This window comes from Eulemur rufifrons, chromosome 18, assembly GCF_041146395.1.
Source record: "Eulemur rufifrons isolate Redbay chromosome 18, OSU_ERuf_1, whole genome shotgun sequence".
NCBI classification, from domain to species: domain Eukaryota; kingdom Metazoa; phylum Chordata; class Mammalia; order Primates; family Lemuridae; genus Eulemur; species Eulemur rufifrons.
The window spans coordinates 45,082,019-45,103,992 of NC_091000.1; the positions used below are offsets into that span (position 1 = coordinate 45,082,019).

The 21,974-nt window shown below is 34.0% G+C and overlaps 1 protein-coding gene across 1 annotated transcript in view; it reads right to left on the reverse strand.

Annotated features, from left to right (window-relative positions):
- NAF1 (nuclear assembly factor 1 ribonucleoprotein) overlaps positions 1–21,974 on the reverse strand; it is a 39,422-nt gene that overhangs the window by 7,548 nt on the left and 9,900 nt on the right. The window contains exons 3-6 of the mRNA XM_069493241.1: positions 13,511–13,604; positions 10,397–10,479; positions 3,860–4,020; positions 950–1,001 (exon numbers count right to left, since the gene is read on the reverse strand). Of these exons, the coding sequence (XP_069349342.1) occupies positions 950–1,001; positions 3,860–4,020; positions 10,397–10,479; positions 13,511–13,604 (390 nt within the window). The remainder of the gene's footprint in view (positions 1–949; positions 1,002–3,859; positions 4,021–10,396; positions 10,480–13,510; positions 13,605–21,974) is intronic.

The window sequence follows — 21,974 nt, forward strand, 5'->3', positions numbered from 1 at the left end:
GGCATTACTTAGAAAACATAATCCCACTTCAACGTGGATACTAAGTTATTATAAGATCCATTCACTGGTTAAGTGACTCATACCTGCATAAAACCCTCTAAGTGTTATAAACCTGTTTCATGCTTCAGCAAAAAATTAGAAACTAACACAGACAATGATCTTCAGCATTGCCTGAAACATCTAAAATGACCAAAGTTAAATCTGCAAATATCAAAAATCTATAATACTGAAAAACTTTTATCAGAACAGCTGAGCACACTTTAAAAACTATCATGTATAATAATATTTTTCTTTTATACTATATAAATTTACACCATTTTCAAGAAATGAACACACTCATTGCTATGATTTTTGTATTTTCATAAATTAAAAAAAAAAACCCAAGAAAATCTGCTTAAATATTTTCATGGAAAGTTAACCAGATAATCCTAACTGTTGTCTTGGTGACATGGACATAAAAAGAAAATCAAGAAGTCTCTTTTAGGAATGTAATTATATTGTAAAAAATGTAGAGATAGGTAGCTTAGTTCTAATGATTTTGTACCTCCAAAAGAAAGGCAGTTTTTATTAAAAGCACCATAACATTGATAAATGTCTTCAAGTCTCATATAAATTGAATAAAATTTTTAAAAATAAAGATATCTGCCTTTACCAGACATGAACAAAGTTGATAAAAATAGCAAATTATAAGGTAAATGATAAACTGATAATCAAAGTAATTATTAAAATGTAACAAAAAAAAGTTTCCTAAAATGATCGATCAAAAATTTTGATTGAAAGGCACAAAACAGCCATCTAGAAGAGTGGCAGAATACACGGGCTAGGATAGGAAAAGGCAGTATCACTGCTGAGCAATAGCAACAATCTCTTTACAGTCAAGAATGATGAATTTAGAAGATTGAGACCTGCCCTACTTTCTAAAATATTATATAAAAAGACTTATACTTACCTCTGGTGGTGGTTCCTGATCATTCTTCCATGATGCATCTGATCCCCTATCCCTGGGGGTAAGAAAAGAGAAGTCCAAGAAGCATTTATTAAGATTCTGTTAAGTGCTTATAACTTAATAGTATGGAAAATAATACAGAAGAAGGTGTAAGCTCAACCTTTAATTTTGCAATATATGTGATAAGAGCAAAAAATTAAAGACCATGTATGTGTCCTTTACCTTATTTCAAAAGATGTGGGAAGATTATAAGAAAAATACAAAATTTGGACATATATAAATACTAGGATTAGGGAACTAGAATGAGAAGCCACAGCCATAGTGTCCAGAGTAAAGTGGTTTGGCAGTTCAGACTTTTACTTTTGTGATACCTAAGTTTTCATAAAACTCAGTTCAGTAAAAGCTTATGCAACACCAGCTATGGCTCAGAAGCTGTCCTAGGTGCTACAGACGTAAAAATGAATATGAGGCACTCCCTTTTTGAAGATTTTGCTTGATGACAGAGATAACAACATGAATCCCTTTTTCCTCAATTTACCTGAGGAATATCAACAATTCATGAGTAACCAAGGCTAATTCCAACAGCGATTCTCAAAGCAGGGAGGGTAAACTAAACGTTTACTAGTTTGAGGAGGAGATGGAGGAACTTTAAAGATTCTGAATAACAGTGTAATGACAGGCATATGTGAAAGGAGTAATTGCAGCCGAAAATTAACTACTTTTGGTGGAAAGTTTACATTCTATGACCACTAAAAATACATATATCTATTATGAGTATGATTATAATTTCTGAAAACTCATTTTTAATCTTATCAATTTTATAGTTTCAGGCAATGTCTTTTCAATTACATTAAAATATTACAAAGTATTAGGATTAGACGGCCTCACTGCTTTAAACCAGATCTCAAAAATAAATGAGATTCTCAGGAATTAATGCCAAAAAATCAATGTACAGATGTCAATGCGTTGGCACAGCATGAAAATCATTAAGTTTGTTTTAGATTTTTGAATCAGAACTTTGACATTATGTATGAGGCATTATCAATGATTTTTCCATCACTTAAAAAAAATGCATTTCCTCAACTGTCATTTGACACCTGCGCATTAAACATAGCTCTGGTACTCCTGTTTGCATATGACACCTCATGCATGACCTGCAGTGCCCTTAGTCTGGAATTAAAGAGATAAATGGGGAAAAATGCCCCAACTAGTGCATCTATCACAGATAATCAAAATCTGCTAAAGGGAAGATCAAGCTACATTTGAAAAGGCACTTTTAACAAGACAGTAAGTACATGGGAAGCTAAGATTAAATTGCCTTACTAGAGACCGGCAAGCTGAAAGGGAGCCGAACTTCTCTACCATAAAGGCACAGTACGCCACTGAATTCCCACGACAAACATCAAAATTCAGTCTAGAACAGAATAGTCTTTGCCAGGTGGGGCTTCTGCAGTATAGGCCTAATTTCCCAATTCTTTGGTTTACTCTTATTTCTTTCCAGGAGAATTGCAAATAAAAAACAAAGACTGCACCCCTATTATTTAAAATCTATTTAATAAATACATTTGGAAAACCTTTTCAAGCTCGTATGTTTTAAGCTAAAATATTTAATTGGTTAAAAGCTAAACATACAGCATATCCACAGCACTGTCCAAATATTCAAAGCAGAATGAAATGCTACATATTATTTTAAAACATATTAAAATCTTTATCACTTTACATCTATTTAATTCATCTTTCTTGTCAGAGTTATTTAGGAAAATTAACCTTACACAGTCTGAAGAATAACTTAGGCAAAATGTTCCTTCAAATAATCAGATGGATTCTTAAACATGAGTCTAATCAATCATCAGGACCAAAATTTTCATCTCTGAAATAATAAATGAAATTCAGAGACTTGATTTAATATGTAAGTGGTATAGAAAGGCCTTCTTATGCCCTGCAACTGGCAGCAGTACTTCCGACATAGTACCAAGGCTACTCCTTACCGAATGAAGTTCCTTTGTATTTTCTGCCAAAACCACATCTATTAAACTGCATCACCTATGTTTCAAGTTTCCAATAAAAGGAGAGCTGGAACTAATAGGAATTTGCATGTCAAACTAAGCACAAAGTCTTTTTGGATTTAAGATTCTCTTTCCTTTTGCCAATCTTTGGCAATCTTTTCTTCCACTTCTAATTTGACAATATTTTTAGTGGCTCATATTCATTACACTTTCCAAAGTAATCAACTTACTTTTATTAAAAAAAAAATCTATTCCACTTAAACTCATGTCAGTTGTTTATATGAAAAGCTAAATTACACAATTATAATAACAAGTTCAACCGATATAAACAGCTCTAGAACTAACAACACTTGGCAATGTAACACTTGAAAAATACACAATTAACCAGTTGGGAGCCCAGATAAACAGAAATACTCCTAGCCACATGCCACAGGCTGGTTTGTTGGTTAGGTCAACCTCACACACCATGGCTTTATACATAATTTCTGAGGGACACATTTTAATTGTCCCTTCTATAAATTTATAATTTCTAAGCAACCTGAGATATACTCATTTTTTTCTCTTGAAAATTATAAAATTTCATTAAGACTATGAATGTAATCCAAAGAAAATTTTATTTAAAACCAAAAATTTTTAAAGAGTGGTAATGCTATTACTAATATTGCCTGTGTATAAAAGAAAGTATATAATGGAAAAAACAATGAACTAGAATTCAAAAAATTTACATGGCTCAAATACACTCCCAGTGGCTGATCATGTCATTTTGGGCAAAAGATATAGAAGATATAAATGAACTCTTTGGAAGATAGAAACCATTTAACTAACTAAGAAACTAGTATCGCTGAGAATTATTCCTAAAATATAAAGGTTGGATAGGCAAAGAAAAACACATCAATAAAGTACTTACTGTTTAAGTTTTTCTGTGAATATATATTGGGTGAAGTCTTTCATTGATGGAGCAAAATACATAGTCTCCTTTATTTTAATACCTTTACTCTCAATATGATCTGAAGAATTAAACCGTAGCACATAAAATGGATGTGCAACAGGTCCAAATATCTCAAATATCTATAAAATATAAAAAACATAAAAGCTTCTTTTAACATATAATTATTTGAAAAGGTAGCAATATTGTCTTTTACAAAATATCACTGATAATTGCTAAATCAAGGTAATTTTGTTAGAGAAATAAAATAATTTATATCTAAATCATTTTTATATACTTGAAGTCTTCATATGTTGATTCTAAATGCATTAGCTCATTCCAGATGTCCTTTCTATGAATTTAAAACAACTGTAAGAAGTTTTTTCCTTTTCAAATTCAAATCATTTTGGTGGTAGCAACCAGATGAAAATTATAATTTTTTTAAAAAATTATTGCTAATTTAAGTTGTGAGGTATAAAGAAAGAATTACAATTGGTAATTTTTGAGAAATAAGATGCTATCTCCATTTGGGAAACATAAAAGCAAGCTTCTGGCTTCAATAGGTGTTAAATCACTTTTGCTGTTTCCACAGAGTGTTAAGATTTTGTAAAATTAAACTATGACTTTTTCTAATTTAATAAGTAGATTTGAACTTGAAGTTACTTATTTCTAAATAAGCAAAGATGCTACAGTCTTTAACTTTTAAGTAAAAGAACTACTTTCAGCACAGCAACATATTTTATTTCTGTAAATGTTTTATAAATGATGAAACCTCTTGGTTTCAAACTCTTCTCAAAATGAACACCTGAATTTTAAAAAGTATGTTTCTGATAAAAAATACACATATATTATAGAGACTAGACTATGACCAATGTCAGTGTAGGTTTTTTTCGAGTCTTTTTTTGATTAATACATTTTTCTTTGAGACTACATTTAAGGCTACATCACTGTAGTTTTAAATATATAACCAAAGGTGCATTAAGGTTTTCCATGTTATAAATATTCTTCATTAAGTATAATTTTAGTGTCTGTGAAATATTCCTTTACAGATTTAGCACAATTTATTTAACTTGTCTTATACTACAAGACATTTAGGCTGCTTCCAATTTGTTCAATATAATACATGATGCCATCATGGACATCTCTATATGTAAATCCCTATTTTTCAGATTTCCTAAAAATTGATTTGTGAGGGGTGGAATTATTGGAGCCAAAAGTATAATTAATTATTAAAACTCTTGATGTAAATTACTAAGTAGCTTTCCAAATAGCCTGGAGTAATTTATACCAACTTATTGAAAGTGGTTGTTTTACCACATCCCCAGTTCTTGATTTTTGATAGTAAGTATTATCTTATGATCTTTAGTATAGCATTCAAGCTTTTATTATTAATAATTTTCACTAAGGCATAAAACAGCTCACCCATCAGGACACCACCATTCTAAAGGTTACGATTACTATAAAAACAAGAAGTGACATTAAAAACAATTAAAATGCCAATACTTTCTGAAATAATATTAAAAGCATCAAAAATTTGAAGCTTTTAAAAATTTATTTTATTTTAAAGGCAAAACAAATAATTTAAGAAAATAGCAAGAAATATGCCTTGAAAAGGTTTAGATTAAAACAGCAGACTTCTTCCAATGAGAACTGCAAAGGGAAGAAGGGATATACTGTTGTGCCACCCTGACTGGCCCACACTGGGTATATTATAGTAAATACATTGTCTTACATTCATTTAAAAAAAGTCTTAAAAACAATTCAAAAATTTTTAACTCCCTTAATGAATATGGACAAACCCAATTCTTAAAGTTTGGACAGAGATAAATATCTTTTAAAGTTTCCTTTGTATCCAGTAATACGAGATAAAATAATTATCGTTTGCAACCTGGTACATAAGGCTGTTTCCCAGAGACTTGTTTCCTGGATAGCAGGATTCCACTTCCTAAGTGTGAAAAATGATTTCACTGGAGAAATTCCTTACTAATCGGAGGTTTATGCAGAGTTGGGTTTGAACTAAAATGTAAATGACATTCAAAATTCTTGGATAAAAGCAAAGCATTACTTTTTTAGTTGCTTGTTCCTAGGATCTAAAGTATTTATGAGCCACAGTTAAAATGAAATCATAAAGTTTTAAGTAAAATAATACCACAGACAGTAGGTTATAGGAAGCTATACTGTGCCATTAGTATGCAGCATTTCCCATTATGGATAGGTATTTATGAGCCTACCTCAAATAATCACAGGAAAACTTGACCGAGTTCACATGAACAATTTAGCTAGCTCAGAGTTAATAGAAAAGGAGGATTTAACGATATTTTAAATAACTATGAGCCTTAAACTGTAGAGTTTAGGTTAACTAATACCTGAAAGCTGAAGTGTAAAGAGCAACTTTAGACACAGCAGGGCTCAGGCCCACTTCTCACACAGCTCCATATGAGGAACTGACACCCCTGCTCAGTCACTCCACCCAACTGTAGGGATTTTGTTACTTCCATACTAACTGACTCGAGATAAAAGCAAAGGAAGTAGCAGAGAGTATAAGAAACAGAATTTAGGAGAGTAATATCTGAAACATTCACTTTGAGGTGGGCAAGCAGCTTCCTTTACATCTTACGTAACAGCATATATTCTGTAGAAACATGCATTGTGGAGGTTAAAGCAACTTCATCTTGGATGCTAATCCACCCCTGTTCGGGGATTGCCTCTAAGATTTCTACTGTTAGAGCACATCCTGCCTGCAGGCAGATTCACATAGCATTCTTGCCTGTGCCTAAGGGGTGGACTTCACTTGTCCTACACATTCCTCCCCTATGGTATATAAGCCATGGGTTCCGGGTGAAACAGTGCAGGGTTGTTGAGCCTAAGAATTATTGATATATAGAAATGCCCCATATATTTTTAGAGACAGATATGATTTCAGAAGTCAAGCAAGGCTTTGCCCTAAAGGAAAATGTAAACGTCTTAGTTCTCATATCAAAAGCTGCCTCGCCTCAGGAGGGCGTCTCAATGGTCAGTAGCAGCTGCATTCCAAGACCAAGCTGCAATCTGGGCCTATGGCTCTCACCTGTGTTGAAAGACAAAGCAGGTATTGTCTAGAGCCATAGGTTGCCAGAGCTGATCAACAAAGACAGACCACTGGGGAGGAGAGCTGATCAAATAGATATGCTGAGAGCTGATTAAACAGATATGCTGCTGCCCAAGCCAGGTCCAGACAGAACTATGCCCAGACAGAACTATGTGGTTAAAGTTAATAGCTTAAGAGACAACTTATGCTTGCCTTCTGAAATCTCTGTTCTAACACACAATAACGAGCCATGATGTCTCTGTTTTTGCTAAAGTAATAGCCATATCATAAACTTAGAAGTTTGCCCTAATAAGATTTTATAAGTCATTGTTTACCTGGATAGAGTTAGTTGAAGGATATGTAGTAGCCTTTTAGAAGGCCTTTGACCCTAAACCAAACTACCTATCATTATGTAAATCCCGTTGCCCTTGGCAACCGAGAACCTGTATCTGCCCTATAAGTATCTGTGTAAAACTTCAGTCTTTGTTGCATTTCGGCGGGAAGGGATGTAACCTTCCAAGCACCCTGCTTTGTCTATCTTCATAAATCTTTACTTTATAAGCTATATCTTTGGCTCTCCATATTATTTTTATTTCTGTTTCCTACTATTTTTTCATCCTTTGCGACAACCTCTGTCTGAGGGACCTGAACCTTCGAGGGGAGCATAGCTAACTCCCCACACAGAGTTCCACCATAGGGTCTTGCAGCAGCCCGGGACATGGCTTCTGTTCATAAGGCCCTACTAAATGTTTCTTCCTGAGAAACTAGATTATGTCAGCCTCTTTCTTCAGCCTCTCAGCTTCCTTGGACTTCGAGGGTAGGTTTGCACAGACCTGCTCACCATGGAATATGCATATAAAAATCTTATCCAACTAATGTTTTATACTTGTTCTGTTATTTAAGAGGTGGGTGTTGAAAGTGTCCTTTCACTTGGCTCTAGCTGGTAATATTTACCATCTCTTCTTCAAACGCATTATTTTTCTGCTAAAAGATCTCAAAGGATTCCTGTCATACAAAGAGGTTAACACATACTACTACTACTACAACACTGTACAGACAGAACATTGGGTCTGCTGGAAAAAAACCTAACAAGCAGAGTGGTCATAGAGTACACGCAGTCCCCCAAATTCTCATTCTACAGCATAGGCTGGACTTAGATGTTCTGTACGCAACATGGCAAAAGTTCCAGCAGCCAGGGCCTGCCAGAACCACCAGGCCGGACATGCACAGACAGGACTCCAAAAGCGAGGTGAAAGGGAAATGAACCTGGCTGTGATCTCAATTTTGTTCCATTTTAGCTTTGTGATTTCTTAGCACATTTTCTCAGTTTTAAAATGGAGATAGTTCAACTTCCCTTGCAGGGTTTCAGTGAAATTAATAAGATAAGGAATATGAAACATCACTGTGGCTATTATTGTTGTTACTGAAGAGAAGAAGGAAAACAAAAGATATGCAATGGCTTGCTATTGAAGGTAAAACTAATTTAGTATCTAGATAAGACATGTTAATAATCTAAAAGAGATTCAATTTCACATTCTGGTCACTGGTTTGGTTATCAGATACTCTCTAACACTACCTACCCCTGCCACTATTTTGGAGAATCATTTCAAGGTGCTTAGATTTATAATCAAATAGTTTTGAAAGACTTGTCACCTTTCAAATTTACAAAGCATTCTATGTAAAGTTTAGAAATAGATTTAATTTTTTGCCAGTAGACTTATGCCATATAACTAAAGTTAGAGGTGTAAACATATTTTTATCTGACTCCTTTCAAAGCTAAATGACAGAAAGCTGAATATTAATATTATTAGTCACACATATAGAAATTCACATGTAGTGGGAGATACTAAAAAATATCAGTTTAGAGGTTTAATTACCAAAATGCTGGGTATTTTGAAACTAAAATTGCCTAAGTTAGCTACTAAGAGAAAAAAGGCAACTGTCATGAAAATCACAAATAAAAAGAATTAATCAGCTTTAATGCCTTTACTTCATATTCAGAAAACCAAGATATATGTTTCCCTTGCCTCTTCTCCCCTCCCCTCCTCCTGCTACTATTCTCTTAAGAGTAGCAAGAAATGTTTTGTTTTTGCCAGAGCAGAAAATTGGTTTCTCCTTAAATAGACCAATGAGCACAGAGAGTTACTCACAGCATTGTCATCTACTCATTTCCCATTACTTTTCTGTCTGAACGCTCTCCAAGATGAAGCCCCCAAGCCCTTACAAAGGCACTGGTAGTAAATAGTCTGTACCACACCACAGTACTACTACTTCTGAATCAAAATACTGAGACCCACACTTGTACCTAAAATACTAAACCTAGATTTTTTAAAGGAAAAAAGTACACCACCCTTCAGTCACTAACAAGTCTTTTCTCTCCTCACAAACTTTCTCAAGAATTGTCGAAAAATATTAGCTCTAGACTCCAGTTAATTCTGCCACTAATTGCTCTGCAATCCTAAGTGACTTTACCACTCTTTGGTAAACTGGCCTGTCAACCTAAAAAACAAATGTAGGTAGTGAAAGGTGGCAGAACCTAGATAAAAACCTGATCTCTTTCTAATTTGTGTTAGACTGGAATAGTAGGAAAAGGCAGAAACAGGGAAGGTTATGAGTTGACCCAATAATATCGCTTGAAAGACTTGCTTTTTTCTGATTTACAAATTAATTATATCTCCTACAACAACAACAAAAGAAGCCAAGTGCTGCTCATCTGGGGAAAACTAAACTCCAGTATGCTGTTTCTCCAAAGATAATAGCTGGTTTCTTATTTGTTTGCTTATTTTCAATCAATACACATTTACTTGGCACATATAATTTACAAAGGACTGTACTAGGTACCGTGGGGAACACTGAGGTGAATATAACTCTGTCTCTGTTGTCAGGAAAGGAACACTTAGTATTTATATTCTTGATCTTGGAAGGTTTTATGTTTTCTGCTAACTGCTCCAAATTGCCTATAGGCTGGATAAAGTGTATGGTTCTCCATATTAGGGATGGACACACAAGGTTATTCCATTACTAAGACATTAAAAGGGACCCAACCTTATAGTGATTTTGTATACATATCCATAATTCCCCAGAATGGGCTTACAATGACACTTCATTGCTGTCACTAAAATCTTTTTCAACTTGAAAAAGATTCCACACTGAGCTTCCACCTGAGGAGATCAAAGTCTAAAAAAAAAAAGTACCTGACAAACATTAGGAAAGAATTCTATACATGTGTATTTAATGACTCACACAGAAAACAGTAATAAGCAATATTAAACCAATTTATAGATAGCCACAAAGTACTGAAGGAAATCAAGAATGTATTAAAACTTGAGAGGTCTAGATTGCTCATCTACTAAAATTAATCAGTGCTTCTGAGGACTGATAGGAAAAGTCAGAAAACCAATCAACAACAAAAAAAAAAGAATAACTTATAAGACTTGAATTTTTTTACAAACCTTTCCTGCGGCTTGTCGATCACTTTTAAAAATTACCGTCTCCTCATTAACTGGAGGTAGGTTAGTCACTGATTCAATTATTACTGAAAAATAAAACAGAATAGATTGCTTCAGGATTTAATCAGAAGAGAATGAATTTCTAGGCTTTAATTCCACATAACTTAAAATAAAATTTACAGTGGGATTATATACCTCATAAATTATTATTCTTCAGTAAACAGTCTATCGATTATCAAATAGTACTGGAAGAAGAACTGTACATATTTGTGTTTAATATATAATAAAAAGCTACAATTCTAAGAAAAAATATTAAAACATAAAATCTCACAGAAAATTTAAATCACCCATTAAAGAGTCAAAAAGTGCAAACTGTGTGCATTTTCTCAAGCAATTTTTACCAAAAATGGCATAATTACATTTAGCCATAAAATTCCTGTTAGAATTCTTTTCTATGAAGTATCAATTACTTACTCACATATGAAAAAGTTAAAGGCTTCACAAAAACATCTTCCTTCAAATAGAGGAAGTAAAAGTAATAGAGCTCACAGTAATTTTTATTATTACATCAAACTTCCATCCTCAAAAAACATAAGCATTATCCCACAGGTCTAGCATAATCTCCAATTCTTTTAGTGCCACAAATGTTGAACAACTGATCTACCACAATGACACTGACACACACACACACACACACACACACACTTTTTAGAAAATTACAGCAACAAGCAAGAATATTTTGTTTTACAAATCTTTCCTGCTGCTTGTGTTACCTTGCACAGATAATGCCATGCCCACTTAGGGAATATATTTATATTAGCTCAGATTATTAAAATTAATTCAAAGAATTTCTTTTATATCCCAATTAATTTCAACAGTTAGTATTTTTAAGTTCTAAACATACACATAAATTAACAGATCAAGGGTCAACATTTTTTGAGTTAAATCCGCTTCTGGAATAGATGATGAGAAAGGATTGATAATTACAGTAAGCACTAACAATTCATTTGCAATCATCACCTCTCCATAATCCCGTCCCAGAAGAGTCAAATTACATGAAAGCTGAAAAATCACCTAATCTCATACTCTCATCTTAGAGAAAGGTAAGAAAATAGGACTCAAGAGAGCCCTTGTTAAAATTAGCACTTGGTCAATTTCAGACAGTCATCACCAGAACCTGAACCCTAGTTCCTATGCTCTTCCTATAACACAAGCAACTGTGTTTTCACAGACTCATTCTCTTCCAACAATTAACTCTAGATGTCAGCTAATTTCAGGTAGATGGGTACAAATAAGAGTTTGTACCATATATTGATAAAAATTTTCAAAAGCCCTCAAACTAATACTTTGAAAGAATGAACTAGGACCAGATCATTAATTTCATGCCATCTCTCCACGTCTATCTAGGTAGATATTATCTAATTAGCCCCTTTCATCTTTAGGTTCTTACTTGAATTCATAGATTATTTTTGCCTAATGTACTAATACTTATGTTTTATTTTTTTGTAATTTGGTCCAAATGTTAGGTATTCTAGGCTTTCAAAACAGTAGCATACAATAGTAGCAAGTGCTGATTTTGATTCATTCACTTTTTTCCCACCAGGTTGAGAATTTTGTTAGTCTATTACAATGTGTTAGTCAATATAGTATCTTTAAAAAGCATTATTCCATGTAATTTATACAGTTTACACTTATTTCCTTGAGAATCAACATTATGACCTAAAATTTTTCTGTATATATCAAGTCTAATAAATGCTCGATGCATATTATATAATCGAGAAATTAGTTACCTGCTTGATTAATCTATGCATACTATTAAATACCATAAGATAATTCAGAAACTAGTAAATGATTACTTGGGAATCATGTAAAGGGTTTTAATAATATGATTTTTGAAAAAAAGGTTTAATCTGAATTTTGATTAATAAATTGAAAAATTACAAAATTATATAAGTATTAATTCTAAAAGATATTGATATGGACACTGTTAGAAAAAAATGTCAAAAGATAAAGTCCCATTTCTAACACAGATTCATTATACAACTGATCATAAGAGCAAATAACTTGAATTATTCTGTGTCCCATAGGTCCTATAAACTGAGGGAGTTGGTGGGCAATCCAGATCCTTTTCCAGTTCTAAAATCCTATGACTTGGTCAGTGCTGAGTTCTATTATCAGGTGTGTCTTGCTATGAGGTAATGGCACCTACATTAACTTCAAGGCTTCTCATAAACCTACCTCACATATTGGGGCTAAAGAAATCTAAAATATCCAGTTCTCACATAATTCAACAGCTTCACATTTCATGCCATTAATGACAGTATTAAATTACAGAACTTTCTAATTTACATGTTCATAAAATAAAATCAAAGGTGGTAGGCAAAATGACTCCCCCAAAGATATCTGCCATCTAATTCCTGACATATGTAAATATGTTACCTTACATTTAAGAAAGAGCCTTCGCATATGTGAGTTAAGGTTAAAAACCATAAGATAGGGGAAATTATCTTAGATTATACAGATAGGCTCAATGTAAAAAGTTATTAAAAGCAGAGAACTTTTCCAGATATGGTCAGAGAGAGACATGATAATGATAGAAGGCTCAAAGAGAAATGCTACATCATTGGCTTTGAGGATGAAGGAAGAGTGCCGTAAGCCAAGGAACACGGGCAGGCTCTAGAGGCCACAAGAAACAAAGAAGCAGATTCTCCCCAAGAACCTACAGAAAGAAAGGTAGCCCTGCTAGACACCTTGATTTTAGCCCACTGAGACCCATATCAGACTTACGGCCTATAGAACTGTAAGGTAATAAATTTGTGTTGTTGCTAAGTTACTAACTTTGTGGCAATTTGTTATAGTAGCATTAGAAAACTAATATACCAAATCAAAGAAAATTCTGGAGAAGGTATGTCAGTAAAAGCAAACTTTTAAATTTCTATAAAGAAACTAAGTATCATTTGTGTAAGTAAAAACTGAATTTTACTCCTTCAAACTTAATGGCCATAAAATAAAATATTATTACCCACTTAAAGAAAATTTACTATATAAAGTCCTTGATTCAAATATTAGTACATGTTTAGATATAGGTAATTTTTATTAATAAAATTATTTACATACCTAATTGTTCAATAATGCTTGAAACCACCCCAAGAGGCTTTAATTCAATATCTTCAGGCAGCATAATAGTGAGTTCTTCAACAGAAGGTAGCTCCTATAATATAAAGAAAGCATTAATCATCTTCCAGCTTCAATAATTTACCTTAAAAAAATCAGATAAAAATTTTCCATTTAAAATGTCATACACATCTCTGAAGATGTAACATTGAGTGCTTAGCCAGAGCAATCAAACAAAAGAAGGAAATCAAGAGCATCCAAATGGGGGCAGAAGAGGTTAAACTATCGCTCTTTGCTAACGATGTGATCTTGTATCTAGATAGGAACTGCTGGTGTGACTGCAAACTAGTACAACCTCTATGGAAAGTAATATGGAGATATCTCAAAGAGCTACAAGTAGAACTACCATTTGATCCACCAATCCCATTACTGGGCATCTACCCCAAGGAAAAAAATACATTCTATAAAAAAGACATTTACAGTAGAATGTTTATAGCAGCATAATTCACAATAGCAAAAATGTGGAAACAACCCAAGTGTCCATCAATACATGAGTCGATTAATAAAATGTGGTTCACGTATACTATGGAGTACTACTCAACCACAAAAAACAATGGTGATCTAGCACCTCTCGTATTATCCTGGATAGAGCTGGAGCCCATTCTACTAAGTGGAGTATCACAAAAATGGAAAAACAAGCACCACATGTACTCATCATCAAATTGGTATTAACTGATTAACACTTACGTGCACATATAGTAGTAACATTCATTGGGTGTCAGGCATACGGGAGGGGGGGAGGAGAAGATGGGCTTATTCACACCTAATGGGTGCAGTATACACTGTCTGGGGGATGGACACACTTGAAGCTCTGACTTAGGTGGGGCAAAGGCAATATATGAAACCTAAACATTTATATTCCCATAATATGCTGAAATTTTTAAAAAATCTCTTTAATATTATCCTTTTCAATGGTTGCATGGAATTCTGGTAACATTTCTCCCACCTCCAACATATCCCCACCTAAGTGACTCAATGGGTCTAGAGAGTATACACCCTAAATCTAGTTAGACTAAGAACACAGACATAAGTACTATTCTAGATTTTTCCAATCACGCTTGAAAAAAGATGCTCCCATCCCCAAAAAGCTATTATTAAGGAATCCAGAGACATTTGATTTGAAGAGAAATAACTCTACTGGTAACTATAATTTCTCCACAGAAGTTCTCTCTCAGCTATCTTGTTAATTTTGCTAATTAATTAACTAGAGTGTGATTAAACAGTAGTACATAAAAGCAGCAATCTCTTCTGGGGCCGTGTGAAGAAGAGGCGAATCCTGGCCTCTTCAGTTAAAAAGGAAATGACACCTATCAGTCAAACACTGAATTCTTGGAAACAGGACACAGGCTTTAGCCTGTAAAAGCTATGAAGGTACTGCATGATACCTCCTCTATCTAGGTTAAAATATAAATTTCTTTATACCTAAAGATTTCTCTCTTCTGAACCAGCTGCAGACTGTATCTCAGTTGCTATAGAAACTAGACATTGAAGTAGAGAAGAAGCTGAAATCTAAGAATAAAACTGACCTTAGTTTTTAGATTAAATAGACAGAGCCTTCTGCTTTTGACCTTTGCCAAGTGACGTTAACTCTCTCTCAGAAGGAAAGTTTTCTTCAAGAAGGCTTGAAAGTACAAAGACCCTATCAATGACATGGTAGGATTTAATTTGGGAGAAGGATAACTTTTGGAGAAATGTTGGAAAAGACAGGAAAACTTAAATATTACAAAGTGTACTGCAGATGAATGTATCATAGGTAATCAAATTTACCCCATGGGAATTTAAACTAGGTTTTTTAACAAAGTCATTGAACCAGAGTTGACAAGCAGACATCTACAATATATTTTGCTTCTGGGACATGCCATATTCTGATAAAGGATTACTTACAAAGAGTCACACTAGGGTCTCAAACAACTGGATGCAGAAGAAAGTCAGTGACTTGCCTCTGTATGATTACTCTGCCTGGTGTTGAAGGAAATGATTTGTTTTATCTCTCAGAATTCTTTTACCTGCTTTTAAGGAAAGGACAACTACTTGCTATTTTAACATATTAAACATGAAAATCTTCCTCTTGACAAGACCATGGTTTGAAAGTGGTCCACGTATTAGAAGGGAGTTCAGTTGTTATAACAAACTGTTAAAGAACATGTGACATGGAATAGGCCTATTAAAAGAAGTTCTTAGCTAAAGAAACCTCACATCTTGCTAAACAGAAGACTGGAGAACTATAATGTTGGGGGATTGCAGAGAAGAGGGCTTTACTGATAATAAAGAGGGCAACTATGAAATGAGTCACACACTGATTCTGGTTCTGGAAAAGGTTCCTCTTACAAGTAGTGAATGACATTTGCTAATACAGAAGTCCAGTGATAAAATCTGCTCCAATACCTAGCCAAATTATGGTAAGATCTAGAGCAAAAAGTGTCATTACGGTTGGACTTCTAAAGCCGACTAGTTAAATAAAGTCAGGAGTAGAAGAAAAGGCAGGGAAGTCTCCAAGAGATAAAATGCTGTTACACCTTTTGGAAAACCTCTGAACTGGGTGCAAGGGAAGATCGTATGTCCAAAATCAATGTTATTCTCAAATAATTAAATGCTATTTAACCACAAAAAAAGACTCCAAGTTTTGTATTTTCTGTTACTAGGAATAAAGGTCCATGTAATATAATCTGTATGCTTTGATACAAATCTAAACTTTGATACTGTTTTAGGTTTTTTTGTTGTTGTTTAAAACATAAAAGTAATACATGTTCCTGTTTTTTAAAAAAGGAAAAATTCAAGTAGTACAGGACACAAAGTAAAAAGCAAAAATTCCCCTATCCTATTCCTTTCCACTACCCAGTTCCAAGTCCCACAGATAGCTATTGTTAACAGTCTGTGTATCTTTCAAATATATTTATCATGTATATATAAACTTTACATTTCTAACTTTAAAATATTTTTTACTTAAATAAAATATCCATATTGGAATGCAAGGTATCCTTTTAACCCATCATATCCTGCACATCTTTCTATACCAAAACATAAATATATATCTAGTTTTATTTAAACACTTATGGCATTCCACTATATAGGTATATTGTAATTTAATACACTAGTTACCTGATAAAACATTTATCTGCGCTTTTAATTTTTGCCATTACACACAATGATATAACAAACATTCTTTTACATATATCTTTGTGTAACTCCTGTGATAAATTATTTTAAGTGGTCCTGCTAGATGAAAAGGTCTGAGTATTTTAAATTTTGATAGATACTACTAAATTTCTTTTCAAAATGTTACATCAATTTACACGTCCACAAAGTATGAAAAATTTTCCCACACCCTTGCCATTACTGAGAAGTAAGTAATTTGTTTATTTATTTGTTTAATTTTTTTTGAGATGGAGGTCTTGCTACATTGCCCAGGCCGAACTCCTGGGCTCAAGTGATCCTCCCACCTCAGCCTCCTGAATAGCTCGAATTACAGGCACATGCCACAGTGCCCAGCTTGAGAAGTAAATTTTAAGTCTTCACCAATCTGATAGGTATAAAATAGTACCTTACTTTAACTTAAATTTCTTCATTAATAGGAAAAACTCAAAATCCTTGCATGTGTCCTGGCCATTTTTATATGTTCATGAACTGTTTGCATAAGTTTCCATATTTTTTGAAAGGTTTATCTTTTATTAATTTGTAAGAGAACCTTGGATTTTTCAGGACATTTACTCTTTATTTTTTTTTTTTTTTTTTTGTTGAGACAGAGTCTCACTTTGTTGTCCAGGCTAGAGTGAGTGCCGTGGCATCAGCTTAGCTCACAGCAACCTCAAACTCCTGGGCTTAAGCGATCCTACTGCCTCAGCCTCCCGAGTAGCTGGGACTACAGGCATGCACCACTATGCCCGGCTAATTTTTTCTGTATAGATTTTTAGTTGTCCATATAATGTCTTTCTATTTTTAGTAGAGACGGGGTCTCGCTCTTGCTCAGGCTGGTCTCGAACTCCTGACCTCGAGCGATCCACCCGCCTCGGCCTCCCAGAGTGCTAGGATTACAGGCGTGAGCCACCGCGCCCGGCCAGGACATTTACTCTTTATAAGTAGGAAATATTCACTCCCTTACCCCCCAGCAGGTTTTTTAGCATTTAAAACCTATTTAATGAAATTAGCCTAGTGTGGTGGCTCCCACCTGTAGTCTCAGCAACTTGGGAGACTGGGAGGCTGAGGCACATGGATTACTTAAGCCCTCAAGTTCAAGGCTGCAGTAAGCTATAATCACACCACTGCACTCCAGCCTGGGTGGACAGAGGGGGACCCTTTCTCTAATGAGCAAACAAACAAACAAACAAAAAAACTTTGTGTCACATTTAGAAAGGCCTTTCCTGTACCAAGATCATTTTAAAAATTGGTATTTTCTTCGCTTCTAGTCATTTTTAATATTTCCATATTTGGTCTACTCACAGTTTTATTCTCGTATAAAAGTGAGGCAAAGATGGCCTTTATATTTATCCAAACTACCAACCAGTTATTCCCTTATGTTGTAAAATAATCCACCTTTTCCCCTGCTGATTTGAAAAACAAACTTTAACATATACTAAATGTACTTACATATTTGGAGTTTTGTTAACTGAAATCACCATTCAATTTCACTGATCTATTTCAGTGTCAGTATTAAACAACTGTGGCTTTCATGACACACTTTAGTATTTGGGAAGAAGGGCTAGTTCCCCTACTGGCTCCAACAATATTTTTGACCTTGGAGTTTTTCTAACTGTCCTCACATGTTTATTTCACTAGATAAACTTTAGAGTCATTTTGTCATATTAGTGCTACTAGTATTGATTTAGATCACATTTAATTATAGTTGTCTTTGTATAGGTCCCACATAAGTGCTTAGACTTACTCCAAGCTATTTTATACATTACTATTATAAATTCCTACTTAATACATTTTATTGCTATTATAAATGGATTCTTTATAATAGCAAATGGGTATTATTTGAACATAAGAAACCATCATGCCAAAAATTTATTTCTAGTGATTTTCTTATATATTCATTATATAACCATATCTTCAAAAAAAGAAGTTGCCCCGCTTTTTAATATTAGTCATCATATTTTTCACTTTTCAAATGATACTGGTTGGTATTTCCAGAACCTCAAGTGTCAACTAATTGTGATGACAGTGAGCATTATTTCTATTAGGAATGTTTCAAATGCTAAACATAATGATGCATTCTGATTTAAATTTCTTCTATTCCTATTTTATAAAATTTTTTAAATCAGAAATGACTGTTGAATTTTATCATATCTTTCCATCATTTTGACATCATGATAACATAATTTTCTGCAAATTGATCAGTTTAGTCTACAGGGTCTGATGAAGTCCTGATGTTCTGCTCCAAGTAGTACTATGAAAAACCCACCATGAAGAAGATAAGGGAAGATATACAAAGCCGTAATATTTATAATGAGGCAGGGACTCACGTTTATGCTCAAAAACAGAGTCTGGCAGGCCCCCTTAACTCCTGTTGCTACCTTGCTTCTGACCTATATATTATTAAAAGAATGAAAAATTTTGCCTACAAATGAGGAGGATCTCTGATTTCACGTGAAATCAAACTTAGAGAGGAAATATACATACTGCTATCTTTGATGAGCACATTTCTAATTCCAATTCAGTGATCCTAGTACCTTGTAACATAGGAATGTATATACAGTTTCCTGAGCATTCCTACAAAAGGCCAATGAAGGCATTCAGTTGCCTCTTGATAGTAACAGATCCACCTATAAAAGTGATGTGCATGCAATCTCTATCCCAAATACATCACAGAACACAAAAGGCATATAAAGAACTAAATATTGTCCATAAAACATAAGAGACGAGTGCAACCAGCCTTGTACGATAGGTTGAGAGCCTATTACAGAGTTTGCCTTTGAAAGTCCAGTTAAGTCAAGCAGTATATATTTGTTTTGAGAATGACAGATATTTTGGGGACTGAATCAAGGGAAAACAGATGTATTTTAAATGAGCATGCTAGGAGAAGAGGATAAAAAGGGAAAAATATCCCAAACTCCATCAACAAGAATTCATCTAAGAGACATGTTTTCCATAAACATTTCTGGCAGGTTGTAAGACACAAACTTTACTAGGTTCAAAGGCACAGATCTCTAGAAGGTTCAAAGGGGAAGTTCCTTGGATTGCCATCTCAGAAGGGGTAATATATTAATAAAATTTTGCCTTGATGTACGGATACCAAATGTCACCAACTCTTCCCTACTAAATCTAAAGTACTGCCCCACTACCAAGATCGTTGTCATTCTTTATTATCTCACTATTTTTCTTTCTTCTGAATACATTATCATCTAACATTTTGTTTACATGATTAACGTCCACTTCCCTAACAAGAAAATAAATCCAACCATAACTAGGACCTGGTTAGCCTTGCTCATTGCTATAGTACCCAAGAAGATGGCTAGCATGTAGTATGTATCTAATATATATTTATTAAATGAATTGACCTACCTTGTTAGTCCAAGCTAAACAAAAATCTCAGAAGTCATAGTTTTTTTCAGTCAGAGCAAATATCAGATAATGAAAATATAATTCAATACAGAATCCTCAAGGAATGAAGAAGACCTGAATCCAACCTTCTCAAAAATAAAAGGGCAGGCTTCCAAGCTTAACTGCCTAGCACTGATACACATAGCCTCTGGTTTGCAGCAGCAAACACTATTACAATCATTAAACACTTGGCTCCCTGAAAACACAGCAGTCTTATCATGACAGTGAGTAAATCTCCTCAGTCACATAATCTCCTTTAAGGAAATAAAAATCATCCACTTTGCTTTTCCATGTGTGGGGAAAGGGTATGTATGAGGTCCAAAGAAGACACAAAGACACACTCCAATAAAACACTGGCCAGAACACATACTGAGAGACATTATCCTTTGGACATGCACACAGGATATAAAGAATCAGAAGTAAAAGACATACTGATAAACTGAAAAAATAGAAGGTCAAGGTGATGAGGGAGGCCTTGGATAGAAAGACCTTGTTCATCATATAGTGAGCAAAAACCAAGTATACTGAAAATAAAAAACAAGAAGATGATTTAATGCAGGTTAAGAAGATTAAAGTATGAGCCTGGATTACCCTACAACCCTTGTGGAAAGGATGAGTAGATGGGAAAGACTTTTTATTTTATTTATCTAATTCTAGACACAAATTTAAATTTAATGAAAATTAAATCAATTAAAAATTCGGTCTTCAGTCATACTAGCCACATTTCAAGTGCTCAATGGCTACGGTATTAAGATGGCATTGATATAGACATTCCCATCGCTGTAGTACTGCTTTACATTCACACACATCAAAGGAACCCTCCATTACAAAACAGATAGCCAGGTATTAATAGCATCAGTGTATTTCCAGCCATTAATACAGGCATAATTTTAAGACCACATTACCATGCACCACATTACTATGAAGTCTTAAGGCTAACTTGACTACTACACTTGGGAAGTAAAGATTTATGATAAATCTATATTTTCATCTTGTTGTTTCCCAAAATTAAAAAATGTAACTAAAAGCCTGTTTTGGATGTACATTATCTGCAATTAGAGATAAATATCTATGCTATCATGTATATGAAATTAATATTATAAATGTTTACTGATTCAAAATCAAAGAACACCACAAATAGCTTTTCTGGAACATATTTATTCAATACTTCTATACATAACAACAAAGACTAGGCAAGGAAAGGAAGCAAAATAACTCATTCATATCATCAACATATGAAAAGGCTGCATGGAAATAAAAATCCCCAGACACATCACAGCATTTGGCAAATGAACTAAAATTCAACATACTAAAGAAATGCAATCATTCATTTCCTACACACACCACAGTTCCAAGTCAAAGGATTTATTAAAGAGGTAACATGATCCAAACAAACACAATTTTAAAAAGCTTACATTGGATGATACAATCAACCTTCACCCAGACAAAATATGCTAATTATTATTCAGAACTAAATAATCAAAAAGTTCAAAGGACCAGATTCCAATGTTGCTATGCATTTCCACAAATACTAAAAACACAGCAGTCTGAAATGTACCTATTAACTAGTTCCAAATCTGCTCCTCCCAACTTACGTGACCTCAGGCAAGTCACTTTCTTTCTGGTATCAGTTTTTTTATCCACAAAAAGTAAGGAAACTGAGCAAAAGTTCTAAATAGTAATACAAATGGCTAACAACACAATTTTTAAAAATGTTCAACTGCATGTGGTCAACTGCACATTAATACATATCATTCTGCGATAATAGAATCTCCTAACTATGGCATTAAAGAAATCCAAGAGCCTAACCACACTTCTGAAATATCCATGAAAGAGCAATTACTGTCTGTGTTTTATGAACATTATT